We start from the raw sequence: 15866 nt of genomic DNA, 5'->3' as shown, positions 1-15866 counted from the left end.
CATGATTGACAGAAGACAAAATTATTGCGGCGTTATCAAAACTTAAACTGGCAAGATCTACACCACTTGGCAGCCAAAACCTGCAAGCTGGTTAAGTAGTATGTCACATGACATTATGGTTTTTAAATGTTGTTTGGTTACATTAAAAAAATCACAGAGATTATGAGAATATGATGCACAGTTAGTACTTAAACGTTTACTTTGTTTAAAACTATATTAATAATGCTTCAGATTAGTTTTTGTTGACATACAAATACAAATCTATGTGTACAATTTAGTAATTTTTAATTTTGTCTATAATTTAATGCATTTTAGTGCTACAGACATGGTGCTTGGAGTTGCCAGTTCACCTACTGGTAGGTAGGTGAGAGTAAACGGAGTGAGTACTCAGCAGAAACTTACCCAGACGCGTGTCAAACTTCACACAGACAGAAACTGGAGCTAAGAATCAAACACTGGAGTCTGAAGTTGTGTTTATTGCTGCACCACTTGCTCCCACAGCCTACAGTCAATCATATTTAAATATCATTATCAGGATTTACACAAGTCTCTGCTCTCTGTGGTGGAATGAACAAATCTGTTCATAAAATAATGAATCATATTAGAGTGACAGTAATTTGATAATGTTGCACCACTTCCACCTAAATTAGTGATATTAAGGGGTTTTGTTCCAATTTATGCAAGCAAAACACATCAAGGATTAAAGACATTCTGGCAACATGTGAGTCTTCTCTAGCTGGTCTTGTTATTATTCATGGTCGTGTCTCTTCTCTGCTTCTAGCCTCCGTTCTAATGCTGCACAGATCAGAACTGAAAACCTACAGACGACAAAGCATAGATAGAGAGTCTAGAGAGTCTAACACCCTCACAGTGTTGTAGAATCCCTGCCTGCTTATTGTAGTGCTGATTATTTAACTGTTATTGCTCACTGGTAATTACACAAGGTGGAAATGATGTGCAATTTTGCTCCTGTTAAAATGCAATTAATTATTTTACACACAGACTGTGTAATATTTAAATAATACCTAATTAAACCGAGGCAATATTGATATCGTGATGTCTCAGCAACCATAAAACCGTTTCAGCACGAGGCGCATTGTCTTATCAATGATAAAACCACGACTCCTGACTCTCGAATGCGGCATGCTTTGTTGAAGGAGGATGAAATAGGTGATGTAATGTATTGCGCCGACCACTTTGTTCTCATGCCGCTTTGCTATTCCGCTTGCAGCATCTTCAGGATCAGACAGGTGCATTTAACAGGCGTCCCAGGAGCACCATGATTTGTGATTTTATCAGCAGCAGGCTCTCTCTCTCTCTCTACAGCTTTGACCTACCGGTAACACAGGGCTGATTGCTTTCAGTGGACATGCTTTACATACAACAGCACCCCCCCCCCCAGTCCTTAATAGTCCCATCCCTGCACGGCTTATTAGGGCAATAAAACTGCAAGGAGACAAAACACAAGCACACATGGTGATGTGATGGATTTTCCTCATTGATTCAATAGAAATCACATGCATGCACTTATTACATCTTAACATGATGCAAGGACTGAAAGTGGTTTAATGCAAATGTGAATAAATTGCACGTCTGCAATAAAAAAAACTAAACAAAAACATGTAACTATTTTAAACAAGTAGGAAAAACCTTGAATTGAATTACACACAATAAACTAATACTGTAGTTGTTATTAAGTGCTAGTAACTGGCTTATAAGGCATTTCTAAAATATAACAGCTACTAAAATAAAAACTGAACAAGACTTTTTACAATGGATTTGCTGTTAAATGCATGTAATTTAGATTCACTGTTAATTGTGAATTATTAATCAGGATGTAATACAAACCTTTGTTTTGTTGTCGCCCTGTGAGCTAGATTTACTTCTAACAAACATATAAATAGAATTCAGTTGCAAATTGCTTTGCTTAATACTTACATGAATAGTTGACATTTCTTTTCTGATATAAAGAAGATTTAATGTTCTGCTTTTGCACATTAGGTGTTAAATAGCAATACAAAAAGAAATGTACTTTTCATGTCTGTTAACTGATTTATTATTTACTGTATTCAATACCTAGTACCTAGTACACAGTGTGTAATATACATTTATTATGTTTGTGGTATCTTTGTATAAAATAGCTGCCACCAAGGCACACACAGTACAACTCTACTGATGATCTACTGATTTAGAATAACAAATATTGACTAAATCTGTCTTCTTTCATGATTTAGTAGTATTATCTTGGCACCAGGTTGTTAATATTAGGGCTAAATATGAGCAATGCTTAATTTCTGAAGTATTGAAAGTATCACATTAGTTCAGTACCTGAAACTTGATTGACTGACAGCAAATAAGGAACTTGAGAAGAATAGAACGCCTTTATTTGTCATTTATACATATACATGTGTACAGTACAATGAAATTCATTCTTTGCATATCCCAGCTTGTTTGGAAGCCGGGGTCAGAGCGCAGGGTCAGCCATTATATGAGAGCTGGGATTCAAACTCTCGACCTTTCAATCTATAGCCCAAAGCCCTACCCACTAGGCTACCACTGTCTTTTACCGTGTATGAGTGTTAAATCAGTGGCGCTTAATTTAAAAGTCCATGAAGCACGAGAATAAGCATAAGCACAAAACTATACTTTCCTCACTTAGTAGTCCATAAATAGCCTGTAACTGGTATTGCTTCTCTTGTGGTGGGAAGTACTCAGCACACAGATATAGATCAAGTAAACGTGGACAATAGTTAGACTCTGGAAATAATCTTAAATAATCTGTTGTGTAGTTAAATCAGCGCGTGTTTACTTCAATTACTGTTCAAATATGCAAATTCTACGTGTCTCACTCCATTCCAAAACACTGTTATTGTTAAATCTTTAATAGATTGCGTGTGTTTTATGCTTTTTAAGATTGCACAACATGGGTCTGCAGCTTTCAGTTGTCAAGGGTCAAAACGAATAGCACCTGGGTACTATTTTTAGCAGTCTGGTGACAGTTGGCAGTTTTCTCATTGGGATATACGAGCCAGAAGTAATGTGCCCGCTGTAATATTTGAAGGCGTACTAATGATGTCCTAAACAGTACATGTGAAAAAAAACAAACACACAGATATTACGGGGGAAAAAGAACCATTTAGAATGAGCATGATTAGTCATACTGTAGTGTTATGTGTGAGACTGTTTTGAATAGAGCTGTGCTGCGCGCCTGAGGAGGCGGAAGGATACGCGTGTTAGACGAGGCCGTGCTGCGGCTCAGTGTTGGAGTGTGGCGGAGTGAAAGAGCGACTATTTGCGGGCGGAGGCTGAGAGAAATTTAAATCCCCTCCGGTTGCGGTCGACACGCAAAAGGAGAAAAAAAATCCCTTTTTTTTAATTTCTTTCTTTTCTTTTCTCTTCTGTTCGAGCTCCGGTTCTTCGGTAGTAAATGCCCGATCGGTAGGGCGTCGGCGGTGAAGTTTTTGAGGGGGTTTTGGGTCTCTCTGTGTGCCGTGAAGGGCCATGGCTGTGGCGGCGGCGGCGGTGGTGGCGGTGGGGGAAGCCCGGCCGGAGCTGGTGGGGAAGCGGTTTCTGTGTGTGAGCGGAGACGCGCCGCCGGAGCTCGGACACATCGCTCAGTGGCCCTGGAGAACCGGGGTTATCCGCGCCGTGAGCCACCGGGACAGCCACAACTCTGAACTCACGGTAAGAGACCCGGGTTTATCGTTATTACACGGTTGTAACGTATCTATACGCGGCTTGACGGTTGACTGGAATGCCCTGTGAATGCTACGTTGCTATGTCTACTCAGACCAGACCGTTCATCTCAATGCTACTACAGCACCAATGTTCATCATGTTTACCAACATTATTCATCCAGTCCACACATATTCACATCACACTTCGACATTTTTAAGCGTTTTAGGTGTTTAAAAGGCTAAAACGAGACTGCTGGAGCTGTATGCAGCTGTACTGGAGCTGTAACAGCTAACGTTATTCATGCAAAGCTAAGGATGCACTCCAGAAACAAAGCTGTCATTAAAACAACGTGTTTATTTACCTTAAAAAAACACATTTTGCTCTCACAATGCACGAAAAAAATCATTTACTATTGTACATTCACATCATCTGGAGTGTTCTTTGTCGAATGGAAAGAATCTGAGCCAGAAAACGAAGTAAAAACCGTCCAAAAACGAACCGAACATCATATGTGCCATTAATGCATTTATATTCGTGCATAGACGATTGATTAAAACATTAAAACATTAAAACATTATAAAATGGTCATTCTGGTATCACAGATTAGAACAACAGGTCCATTTGGACCTTGATTTGTCCGGTTTTGTGTACAGACAGTCTACTGCTGTCATCTGGAACCTTAAACTCTTGAATAATATACATAAATAAACATTAATCCCATTCCATTTTATACCTAAATTGTATATTTCTTTAGTATATTTTATTTATTTTAATATTTTCGCAGATTTACATTGAAAAATAAGTGGTTTCCTGCTTAAAACGCACACAAAATACATGAATTAATCCAAAATAGTGATAATTATTACTAATATGTGCCATCGGTGCATTTATATTCGTGCCTACGATCGATTAAAACATTACAAATGGTCATTTTGGTATCAGAGATTAGAACAACAGGTCTGTTTGGACCTTGATTTGTCTGGATTTGTGTACAGCCAACACAAATACAATCTCTAATACAAACTACTGTCATCTGGAATCGTTAAACTCTTAAATATACATAAAATAAACATAAATTCTGTTCTGTTTTACCCAGAAAAAACATGTTGAAAATTAAAGAGTAGTTTATTTGTAAAATGACCCTCTTGTATACCTAAATTACACCTATATTTCTTAGTATATTTTATTTCTTTTAATATTTCTGCAGATTTACATTGCAAAATAAGTGGTTTCCTGTTTAAAACGCACACAAAACACACGTGAATTAATATTTTTAATTATATTAGTGCTTAAGGATGTTGACAATTAAGTGGGATCATTGAATATTGTGGGAGAATCCTGGCCAATATGATAATAATAATAATTATTGATAATTATGACTGCCTGTTCTTACACGAACCTTCTTCACATGTGGTTTCAGTAAACCACACGGCAGTTTCAATCCTAAAACACATCAGATATCCAAAAGATTTACAGTTCAGCCTGTTCGCTTGACTCGAATCCTCCACTTTGTCCTAATTTCGCGTACACAAAGCCGTCACACTCACTGGTTGTGAAATATTTGCGGTGTTGCTCAATCACAACTAGCCACAGTCCAAGTTCTCTATTTTGTGCGCTCTCAAATAAGGAAACGATATTGAAGAAGAGACGATCTTACAGCCGATTGCGTATTCAAAGCAGGTAGCGTTTTTACTCCGCCGTGAGACCGAACAGACTCTCGGATTCTTTGTCAGACAGACAGGCAGAAAATCAGCCACCTCGCAGCAGTACGGATGGTGACGGATGGTGACGGATGGACCGTGCCGCCGTGTGTGTACGCGCCGTGTGTTGGTTTGTTTTTTGGGACGTGGCCTGAGGTCACCGACTGTATTTGTGCTGATCTGCAGAATAGTGCACGGGGATGAAGTTACCACACCGGAGATTCTGCCCTCTGTGTTCTGGTATACTGGACTAGTAATCAGAAGGTCGCTGGTTCAAGCCAGCCACTGCCAGGTCGCCACTGTTGGGCCCTTCAATTGCTTAGACTGTTTGCTTTTTAAACCAGTTGCTTGTTGTACAGGTACTCATCGCTTCTAAGCATCAGAACTAGTTTTTTGTACCACCGGGAAATGAATACGAGCCACGAAACAGCCATTTCTGCTCTTATTTAGTTTAGTTTCCATGGTTATTACACACTTTTGTTCTATTCCTGGCCCAAATTCATCTAGGAACCATTTCTAACACTAGCTTAGATCATGTGTATGTATGTACTGTATGTATGTATGTACAGTGTATCACAAAAGTGAGTACACCCCTCACATTTCTGCAGATATTTAAGTATATCTTTTCATGGGACAACACTGACAAAATGACACTTTGACACAATGAAAAGTAGTCTGTGTGCAGCTTATATAACAGTGTAAATTTATTCATCCCTTAAAATAACTCAATATACAGCCATTAATGTCTAAACCACCGGCAACAAAAGTGAGTACACCCCTTAGTGAAAGTTCCTGAAGTGTCAATATTTTGTGTGGCCACCATTATTTCCCAGAACTGCCTTAACTCTCCTGGGCATGGAGTTTACCAGAGCTTCACAGGTTGCCACTGGAATGCTTTTCCACTCCTCCATGACGACATCACGGAGCTGGCGGATATTCGAGACTTTGCGCTCCTCCACCTTCCGCTTAAGGATGCCCCAAAGATGTTCTATTGGGTTTAGGTCTGGAGACATGCTTGGCCAGTCCATCACCTTTACCCTCAGCCTCTTCAATAAAGCAGTGGTCGTCTTAGAGGTGTGTTTGGGGTCATTATCATGCTGGAACACTGCCCTGCGACCCAGTTTCCGGAGGGAGGGGATCATGCTCTGCTTCAGTATTTCACAGTACATATTGGAGTTCATGTGTCCCTCAATGAAATGTAACTCCCCAACACCTGCTGCACTCATGCAGCCCCAGACCATGGCATTCCCACCACCATGCTTGACTGTAGGCATGACACACTTATCTTTGTACTCCTCACCTGATTGCCGCCACACATGCTTGAGACCATCTGAACCAAACAAATTAATCTTGGTCTCATCAGACCATAGGACATGGTTCCACTAATCCATGTCCTTTGTTGACATGTCTTCAGCAAACTGTTTGTGGGCTTTCTTGTGTAGAGACTTCAGAAGAGGCTTCCTTCTGGGGTGACAGCCATGCAGACCAATATGATGTAGTGTGCGGCGTATGGTCTGAGCACTGACAGGCTGACCCCCCACCTTTTCAATCTCTGCAGCAATGCTGACAGCACTCCTGCACCTATCTTTCAAAGACAGCAGTTGAATGTGACGCTGAGCACGTGCACTCAGCTTCTTTGGACGACCAACGCGAGGTCTGTTCTGAGTGGACCCTGCTCTTTTAAAACGCTGGATGATCTTGGCCACTGTGCTGCAGCTCAGTTTCAGGGTGTTGGTAATCTTCTTGTAGCCTTGGCCATCTTCATGTAGCGCAACAATTCGTCTTTTAAGATCCTCAGAGAGTTCTTTGCCATGAGGTGCCATGTTGGAACTTTCAGTGACCAGTATGAGAGAGTGTGAGAGCTGTACTACTAAATTGAACACACCTGCTCCCTATGCACACCTGAGACCTAGTAACACTAACAAATCACATGAAATTTTGGAGGGAAAATGACAAGCAGTGCTCAATTTGGACATTTAGGGGTGTAGTCTCTTAGGGGTGTACTCACTTTTGTTGCCGGTGGTTTAGACATTAATGGCTGTATATTGAGTTATTTTGAGGGAAGAATAAATTTGCACTGTTATATAAGCTGCACACAGACTACTTTTCATTGTGTCAAAGTGTCATTTTGTCAGTGTTGTCCCATGAAAAGATATACTTAAATATCTGCAGAAATGTGAGGGGTGTACTCACTTTTGTGATACACTGTATATGACTCTACTCACCCTTGAGTGTTGCATCTAAGCATTTGTAAAGCAGATCCCACAAAGAGCAAACGATGTCAGGGTCTCTCCACCCCAGACAGGACAGCAATCCATCGCAGTGCCTTGGCAGTTCATCCCCAAAGATATCGCCTATTAGATCTGATTCGAGTTATATACACATCGTTTATTACCGCTTTGTAAAGGTATAGTCGGCATTGGAGGCTACGTTAGTTGATCGTTGAAGCTATTAACGTCTCTGCAGCGAGCAACCCCCCGACTTACACTCAGCTTCTACACAGCATTAATATCATTAGTTGGTTATTTGTGTTTAATCGTGGTTGGATCAGTAATTTCGTGGTGACCGAACTGCAGATCATTTGGGCGTCTTGTTTGGGTATATTTTGGGTATCGTTTGGGTATCTTCCTTGTGTGTCTTTGTGCTATAATTTGGGCATATTTTGGGTATCTTTGCTTTTTTTGGGGTATCTTTCTGTTATCTTCTTTGGGTATGTTTTTGAGCATATTTTGGGTACCATTGGGGTATCTTTTGGGTATCGTCTTTAGGTATATTTTGGATATCTTTTAGGTATCTTTTGTGTATCTTACTTGGGTATCTTTGGGGTATCTTTTTGGTATATTTGGGGTATCTTTGGGTATCATTGGGGTATATTTTGGGTATTGTCTTTGGGTATATTTTGGATATCTTTTAGGTGTCTGGGTATCTTTTGGTTATCTTGGGTATATTTTGGGTATCGTTTGGGTATCGTTTGGGTATCTTTTGAGTATCTTGGGTATCTTTTGGGTATCTTCTTTGGGGTATGTTTTGGGTATCTTTTGAGTATCTTGGGTATCTTTTGGGTATCTTTTGGGTATCTTCTTTAAGGTATGTTTTGGGTATCTTTTGAGTATTTTGGGTATCATTTGGGTATATTTTGGATATCTTTTAGGTGTCTGGGTATCTTTTGAGTATCTTGGGTATATTTTGGGTATCGTTTGGGTATCGTTTGGGTATCTTTTGAGTATTTTGGGTATCTTTTGGGTATCTTCTTTAAGGTATGTTTTGGGTATCTTTTGAGTATTTTGGGTATGTTTTGGGTATCTTCTTTGGGGTATGTTTTGGGTATCTTTTGAGTATTTTGGGTATCTTTTGGGTATATTTTGGATATCTTTTAGGTGTCTGGGTATCTTTTGAGTATCTTTTGAGTATTTTGGGTATCTTTTGGGTATCTTTCTTGAGTATTTTTTGGATATCTCCCTTGTGTATCTTTGTGCTATAATTTGGGCATATTTTGGGTATCTTTGGGGTATCTTTGGGGTATCTTTGGGGTATCTTTAAGTATCGTTTGAGTATCTTTGGGGTATCTTCTTTGGGTATGTTTTTGAGCATATTTTGGGGTATCTTTTGTGTATTGTCTTTGGGTATATTTAGGGTGTATCTTTGAGTATTTTGGGGTATCTTTTGTGTATCTTTAAAGGGAGTTTGTAATTCCTTTGTTATTCAGTGTAACTTTAAGACAAATTTTAGATGATTAGAGGCAAAAACGTTTTCCGCCAACGATACTGTTGATCGTTGAGCTCGAAATAATTAATTGAAGCTACTAACGTCCGTGCAGCGAGCAACCCCCCGACCTACACTCAGCTTCTACACAGCATTAATATCATTAGTTGTTATTTGTTATTTGTGTTTAATGGTGGTTGGATCAGTATTTTGTGCTGCAGATGTGCTAGAAGTCGCTCTTAACACCGACCTGAACCGTGTCGTGCTTTAGTAAAAGCTGTAAATATTTGCCACAGCGTCTGTCTGTCACACTGCACGGTCACACAGCAACAACTGGCTGTTAAGTGCTGGAAGTGAACATGTGATTTGCGGCCTAAGCAAACCGGCCGTAACACGAGACCGTGGCGCTCATTCCTGGCCCTCCCCCACTGCACCACCACATAAAGAGCGCTATGTTCGAGACCCCTCCGACGTCCCTGTGAATCCGGCCCGCCGGTTCGCCTGCACTGACTCCGCTCTTTGTTCCTTCTGCTAGCGTACGCGATCTGTTCTTTTCAAACCGCGCCGCGTCCTGACATTTACGTGCTCGCGGAAATTCAGAGCAGCGCCTAGCTTAATCGTACCGGCGTCACGTGACGCGCCTCGGACCGCACGTACGGTTAAAGAGTAACTCGGAATATCAGAGTTAGCACGAAGCCAGATTTACTGTCGCCGTGCCTGAACGGTTAAACGCCACGTGGTGCAGAGAGACGAAATGCTAAATGCGCCGGTGTTTAATTTTAGCCGTGTACTGTAACTGTACTCACTCGACCAGGTGAAGAGGGTCAAGGTTCACTGGGTTGTTAAGAATTTATTACTGTGCATCATGTGGCTAATATCATGCTAATAACTCGATATCAGGCCTGATAGTGTAAAGTCAACCTCATGGTCCACGTCTTTGGTTTTTTTGGGTATCTTCTTCGGGTATATTATGGATATTATGGGTATATTATTATCCTTCGGGTAGCTTTGAGTATTGTCTGGGTATAGTTTTGGTATTCTCTGTGGGTATCTTTTGGGTATCTTTGAGGGGTGTCTTCATGGGGTATCATTTGGATATGTTTTGGGTATCTTCCTTGGGTATCTTCTTTAGGGTATATTTTTGGTATTCTCTGTGGGTATCTTTTTTGGGTAGTATCTTTAGGGTATATTTTTGGTGTTCTCTGTGGGTATCTTTTTTGGGTATCTTCAGGGTATATTTTGGGTATCGTTGGGTCTCTATATTTGGGGTATCTTCGTTGGGTATCTTTTAGGTATCTTTTGGGTATCTTATGAGTATCTTTGGGGTATCTTCTGGGTATCTTTTGGGTATTGTAATTGGGTATCTTTTGGGCATCTTCTTTGGTATCTTGAATATCTCCTTTGGTTATCTGTTGGGTATGTTTTGCATATCTTTGCGGGGTATCTTCTTTGGGGTATTTTTGGGGTATCTTCTTTGGGGTATCTTTTGGGTATAGTTTTGGGTATTTATTGGGTATCTTGTTTGGATATCTTCGGGGTATATTTTAGGTATTTATTGGGTATCTTGTTTGGGTATCTTCGGGGTATATTTTAGGTATTTATTGGGTATCTTGTTTGGGTATCTTCGGGGTATATTTTAGGTATTTATTGGGTATCTTGTTTGGGTACCTTCGGGGTATATTTTGGGCATTTTCTTTGGGCATATTTTGGCAAAACCGTTTCCTGCTGGTGGTACCGTTGATCGAGGAGCTTAAAATAATTGACACCCTTGACAGTCTCGTTGATGTTTAATCCCTATAAAGGTGTAATTATACGAGTGGGGCTCGTCGGGGGCAGTTTAAGCGTTTCGGTACACGGAGGGAGACGTCAGCTGGCCTGTCAGCGTCAGTATGAACGGCCTGAGTTAACTGAGCGTCTAAATAATCTGCCTCACGAGTTCCATGTGGCATTAGAACCCACTCTACTGAGGCAGTGAAGCAGCACTGGGTTTCCACTCCTGTTGATGAAGCTCCAGAACCTGAGATAGGTCTCTCTGACCCTCAGCTCTGGTCCACACATTTGGCCCCGGCGTTGTTATTTCAGCCTGGCTGTCACCCCGAGCTTCAGCCTGCATGCTGCATGTGTCAACAATGCCACTCGAACAGCAGCGTTTCCCAGAATCTGTTCTCGCTAACCTACAGTGACCTGCTTCCTCTCTCTCTCTCTCTCTCTCTCTCTCTCTCTCTCTCTCTCTCTCTCTCTCTCGTTTGGAAACACCCCATCTGAGCTGTCTGGGAGCTGGGAACACAGACCTGAAGGGAGGAATTCTGTAATTAGGGCGTAGGACAATAGCGCAGTCATGTCTGTTCTAGCCAAGTTCTTTTTTCCAGCGGTTTTCCGCACTGCCGGATCGCAGGCTTCTGCTTTTCCCATCCCGCTCGAGGGAAGACGCGTCGTTCTGTCCGGATCACTCGCTGGTACCGCGTCAGAAACATTCGGACTGGGAGTGTACACATTCTGGTGAGAATCTGTGCTTGAATCTGTTCTCGGCCTCTGTGAGACCACATGGTTCGCGTTGTCGCGTTTTCCGCTGGGTGTAATCGCAATGCAGGCGATCGTTTGAACGACGTTCGTGTATAGACAGCGAAACGCTGCAAATAACGCGACACTCGCGTTCCTCTGCCCCGACCGCTTTTCTGCGGTGCACCGTGAGGTGTGCAGGGTACGCGCACACGTACACGATTCATTTCTCATCACCAGCCGTCCCACACGGACATAAATATTTAGGAATATAACACACACTCCTGCAGACGCCGCACGCTGGCTCCATTTCAGCCACGATTAAACGTTAACATGAACACAAACCTGCGTAATACCCTAAATATGGTACACAGTGTTCCACATCCATACGGGGCTCATTATATGAGGTCCCTGGTCCGGGCGTCGATCCATTGCAGGTCTGTGTGGACGCCCGGCCGTCCGACAGCACCCGGATATCATAGCAAAATAGACCGTTGAACCACCTGAGCGCCTTCTGTCTACGTCATAGCGCTTAGAGCAACAGCGGTACCTCAGCGGTCAAGATACTGGACTAGTACACATAGTACATACATATATATATATACTGTATATTGTGGGTACGGCTTTGGGCTATCAGCTGAAAGAGAGTTCGAATCCCAGCTCTGCCATGCAGCCACCGTTGGGCCCTTGAGCAAGGCCCCTAACCCTCTGACCCTGCGCTCTGTCCCCAGCTTCCGAACAAGCTGGGATATACAAAGAAAGAATTCTGTTGTACTGTACACCTGTATATGTATAAATAACAAAAACCGGCGTTCTAGATTCCATAGTAATCAGAAGGTTGCCGGTTCAAGCCGCACCATCGCCAAATTGCCGCTGTCGGGCCCCTGATCGAGGTCCTTGTTGTACTTCGGTCATCATTGTAATCGCATGTGGGTTCAGATTAAAGCGTCCGCTAAATGTAAACGTGAACAGAAACGATCCGGCTCGTTGGCGGCACTTTAAAAAGGTCCGTCGGCAAACTGGGTCAGAGTCCATTCAGATTGAACCTGGAGCTCAGCAGCGAGCGGTAAAAAACGAGCGACAAAGCGCTAAACGTGCACAGAATAGAATCTTTACTACACGTCACTACACACAGGCACAATGGAATTTTGTGTGGCATCTCTCCGGTCGAGGTGATAGCAGCAGTAAACAAACGAACAGTTATTTACAATTAAATTATAAATATATAATGAAAAATAAAGAATTTACACTCTGCTTAAGTAAATGTACGTGTGTATTTATAAATATTAAATACTGGATGTGTGCAAATGCTGCCAGTGGGACAAAGTAAGGCCAGACGTCTTTTTACCGCATGTAATTTGAGATGAAAGGATCATAAAGAAGTAATTTAGTGCTTTTATTTCTTTATTTTGGTGTTTTTAAGTGGGTTAGGGGTGCTTACACGTTTTGGCCAGGCACACTGACCTCTGCGTCTAAGCACACCGAAAGCTGGGTGGGTTTCTGACCCCTCTGACACGTTCGAGTCGTCAGTAACACGGCCACGATCCACAAGTCACGCGTTGTAATATTTTCCGACGTTCGTATCGTCATTTCGCTTATCTCGAACGAATCCCGCCTCACAGTCGTCTCTCTCCAGACTAACATCGGTTCACACGGGTCCCGTATCCCCCCCCCACGAAACACAAACACCGTTAGTCATGGCTCTCCGGAGGTGGACGGGACATCTGAGCCGGCGCAGACCTCCAACCCTATCGCTTTGTACCCGTCCGGCTTCGCTTTTGTTGAGCGCCGGCCCTAAGCGAAACCATATGGCTCTCGTTTGGACCGCGCCGCGCTCTCGTTTCTCAGGGCTGCATACTTCCCCAGATTAAATAAATGGACCGTTACCCCGAACGTTTTGGCCGGGACCCAAACGACTCCCGCGCTCCTTTCCCGAGAGACGTAGGCTGTCGGAATGTACCGCCGCCGTCCGCGATCGAGTCCGCCGTTTCACGGCGCACGGTTACCCGTTACATTCTCGTCGCCGCAGCGCGTGAGAAGTACATCTGGAAAACGAAACAGGCGAACACACTCAGACGGGCTGGTTTCGTCTGTTCCCGTCACGTCGGCGAGATCTCGGGGAGGCCGTCGAGCTCCCGCGCCCGAGGCCAAGTCAGCGCCGCCGACCGAGCTAAGCTGTGGCTGTGTGACACACCTTGGAATTGAGGCCCGGTGGGAGGCGTGTACACGACTGGGAGCTGAAGCAGCCTTCGTGCGCACACACACACACACACACACACACACGCGTCTCTGTTCCTGCAGCGTGTGAAGCATGTGACGTGGCTGCTGAACTTCGGGCCGAGGGAGAATCTGCGCGTGATTATGAGCAGCAGTGGATCGTGCAGGAGGAACACCGTGTGGTATTGAGCGCTGCGGCACCGGCGACCGGTCGGGCGTCCGCGCAGACAGCCTGGTCATCAGGGAGCGCGCTTGTCGGTGCGCTCTTAGCGCCAGTCCCAAGCCCGGATTAAATAAGTCGAGTTGCTTGAAGAGGGCGTCTGGTGTTAAAACCCGTGCCGAACCAGGTATGCATGTTATTAATGATTACTGTGGAGTGTGGCGGGCGGTTATTGAACTCTGACCCAGTTTGCCGACCTTTTCAAAGCCCTTCCTACCATATAGAAGCACTTTGTAGTTCTACAATTACTGACTGTAGTCCATCTGTTTCTCTGCATGCTTTGTTACCCCCCTTTCATGCTGTACTTCAATGGTCAGGACCACCACAGAGCAGGTATTATTTATGTGGTGGATCATTCTCAGCACTGCAGTGACACTGACATGGTGCTGGTGTGTTAGTGTGTGTTGTGCTGGTACGAGTGGATTTTTAAACACCATGTCCACTCACTGTCCACTCTATTAGACGCTCCTACCTAGTCGGTCCACCTTGTAGATGTAAAGTCAGAGACGATCGCTCATCTATTGCTGCTGTTTGAGTCGCTCATCTTCTAGACCTTCATCAGTGGGCACAGGACGCTGCCCACGGGGCGCTGTTGGGTGGATATTTTTGGTTGGTGGACTATTCTCAGTCCAGCAGTGACAGTGAGGTGTTTAAAAACTCATACCAGTCATACCAGCGCAACACACACTAACACACCAGCACCATGTCAGTGTCACTGCAGTGCTGAGAATCATCCACCACCTAAATAATACCTGCTCTGTGGTGGTCCTGTGGGGGTCCTGACTATTGAAGAACAGGGTGAAAGGGGGGTAACAAAGCATGCAGAGAAACAGATGGACTACAGTCAGTAATTGTAGAACTACAAAGTGCTTCTATATGGTAAGTGGAGCTGATAACATGGACAGTGAGTGTAGAGTGTTTATGGCTCACTGTAAGTACGCAGTGATGTAAAATATGAAGAATATAAGGGACTGTAATGGCGGCGCTGGTTTAATATCGTGTGTTTGGTTTACCGTCGTACTGAATTCTCTCGTCATTTCTAGCGTTCATGTTCGGCTTTTTCCTCCCCTGAAGCGTCACAGTTTAGAAGCTCAATGGCGCGTTTCTCTCCCTCCGCGTGGGCGCCCCCGTGAGATGAGCCCGTTGGAAGAGTCGGGCCTCACATGACTTCACGCTCTTGATGTCCGGACTCGTGTCCCGGGGGGGTATCGGGCCCGAGCGTGAGTGAATCTGTCCTGTAAACGAATGAAGGGCAGAGGGTTCCGGGTTCGGAGCTCCCCGTTCCTTCGCCGCCTAGCGGTCGATGGGCTCCTTTGATCGGTTCCGTACAGAGGACACTTGACCTTTAGCAGATGTTTGAGGTTCTGCCAAGCTGCCAGACAGCCATCGCTTGTTGTGTCGACACGGGGGTACTCGCCATCCAGCAAGAAATATAAAAAAATATATATATTAAAAGCGTCTACATTGTTATTCGACGTACTAATAAATTGCTGACCCCTAATTATAGCCTATTTAATGATCTTTTACCCGATCAAAACACAGAAACGACTAAGCGAGGACGTCAGACGTGGTTAACGATTTTAAAATTATTCCGCTCATACGGTCCTAATAAAACACCGGAACGGGTCTCTGGTTCTGCGTCTTCCCCCCCCAGTGAAGGAAAAGAGACAGAGTGAGTGAAAATAGTGTGAAGGCGGTAAAAAGAGAGCGAAACGTGTGCAGGTTTAGTCCGAAATCCCACCCGAGGAGCTCATCTGGAACTCGCTTTGCTTCTGCGATCCTCACTGCTTGGCCCGGCCGCTCTGATCAGCGTGGACGACTGGACCGAAGTGCCCGCCGCCGCCGTGTTC

At 43.8% G+C, this 15866-nt stretch overlaps 2 protein-coding genes across 2 annotated transcripts in view; one reads left to right on the top strand and one right to left on the bottom strand.

The window, feature by feature from the left end:
• Window positions 1-15866, bottom strand: part of rpl38 (ribosomal protein L38) — a 302538-nt gene that overhangs the window by 225968 nt on the left and 60704 nt on the right. The window lies entirely within an intron of this gene.
• jmjd1cb (jumonji domain containing 1Cb) overlaps window positions 3258-15866 on the top strand; it is a 112174-nt gene continuing 99565 nt past the window's right edge. Inside the window, exon 1 of the mRNA XM_063002682.1 lies at window positions 3258-3684. Coding sequence (XP_062858752.1) covers window positions 3502-3684 — 183 coding nt within the window. The 5' untranslated portion in view covers window positions 3258-3501. The remainder of the gene's footprint in view (window positions 3685-15866) is intronic.

Source organism: Trichomycterus rosablanca, chromosome 10 (genome assembly GCF_030014385.1).
Source record: "Trichomycterus rosablanca isolate fTriRos1 chromosome 10, fTriRos1.hap1, whole genome shotgun sequence".
Lineage (NCBI taxonomy): Eukaryota > Metazoa > Chordata > Actinopteri > Siluriformes > Trichomycteridae > Trichomycterus > Trichomycterus rosablanca.
This window is presented reverse-complemented; position numbering and strand designations above follow the sequence as displayed.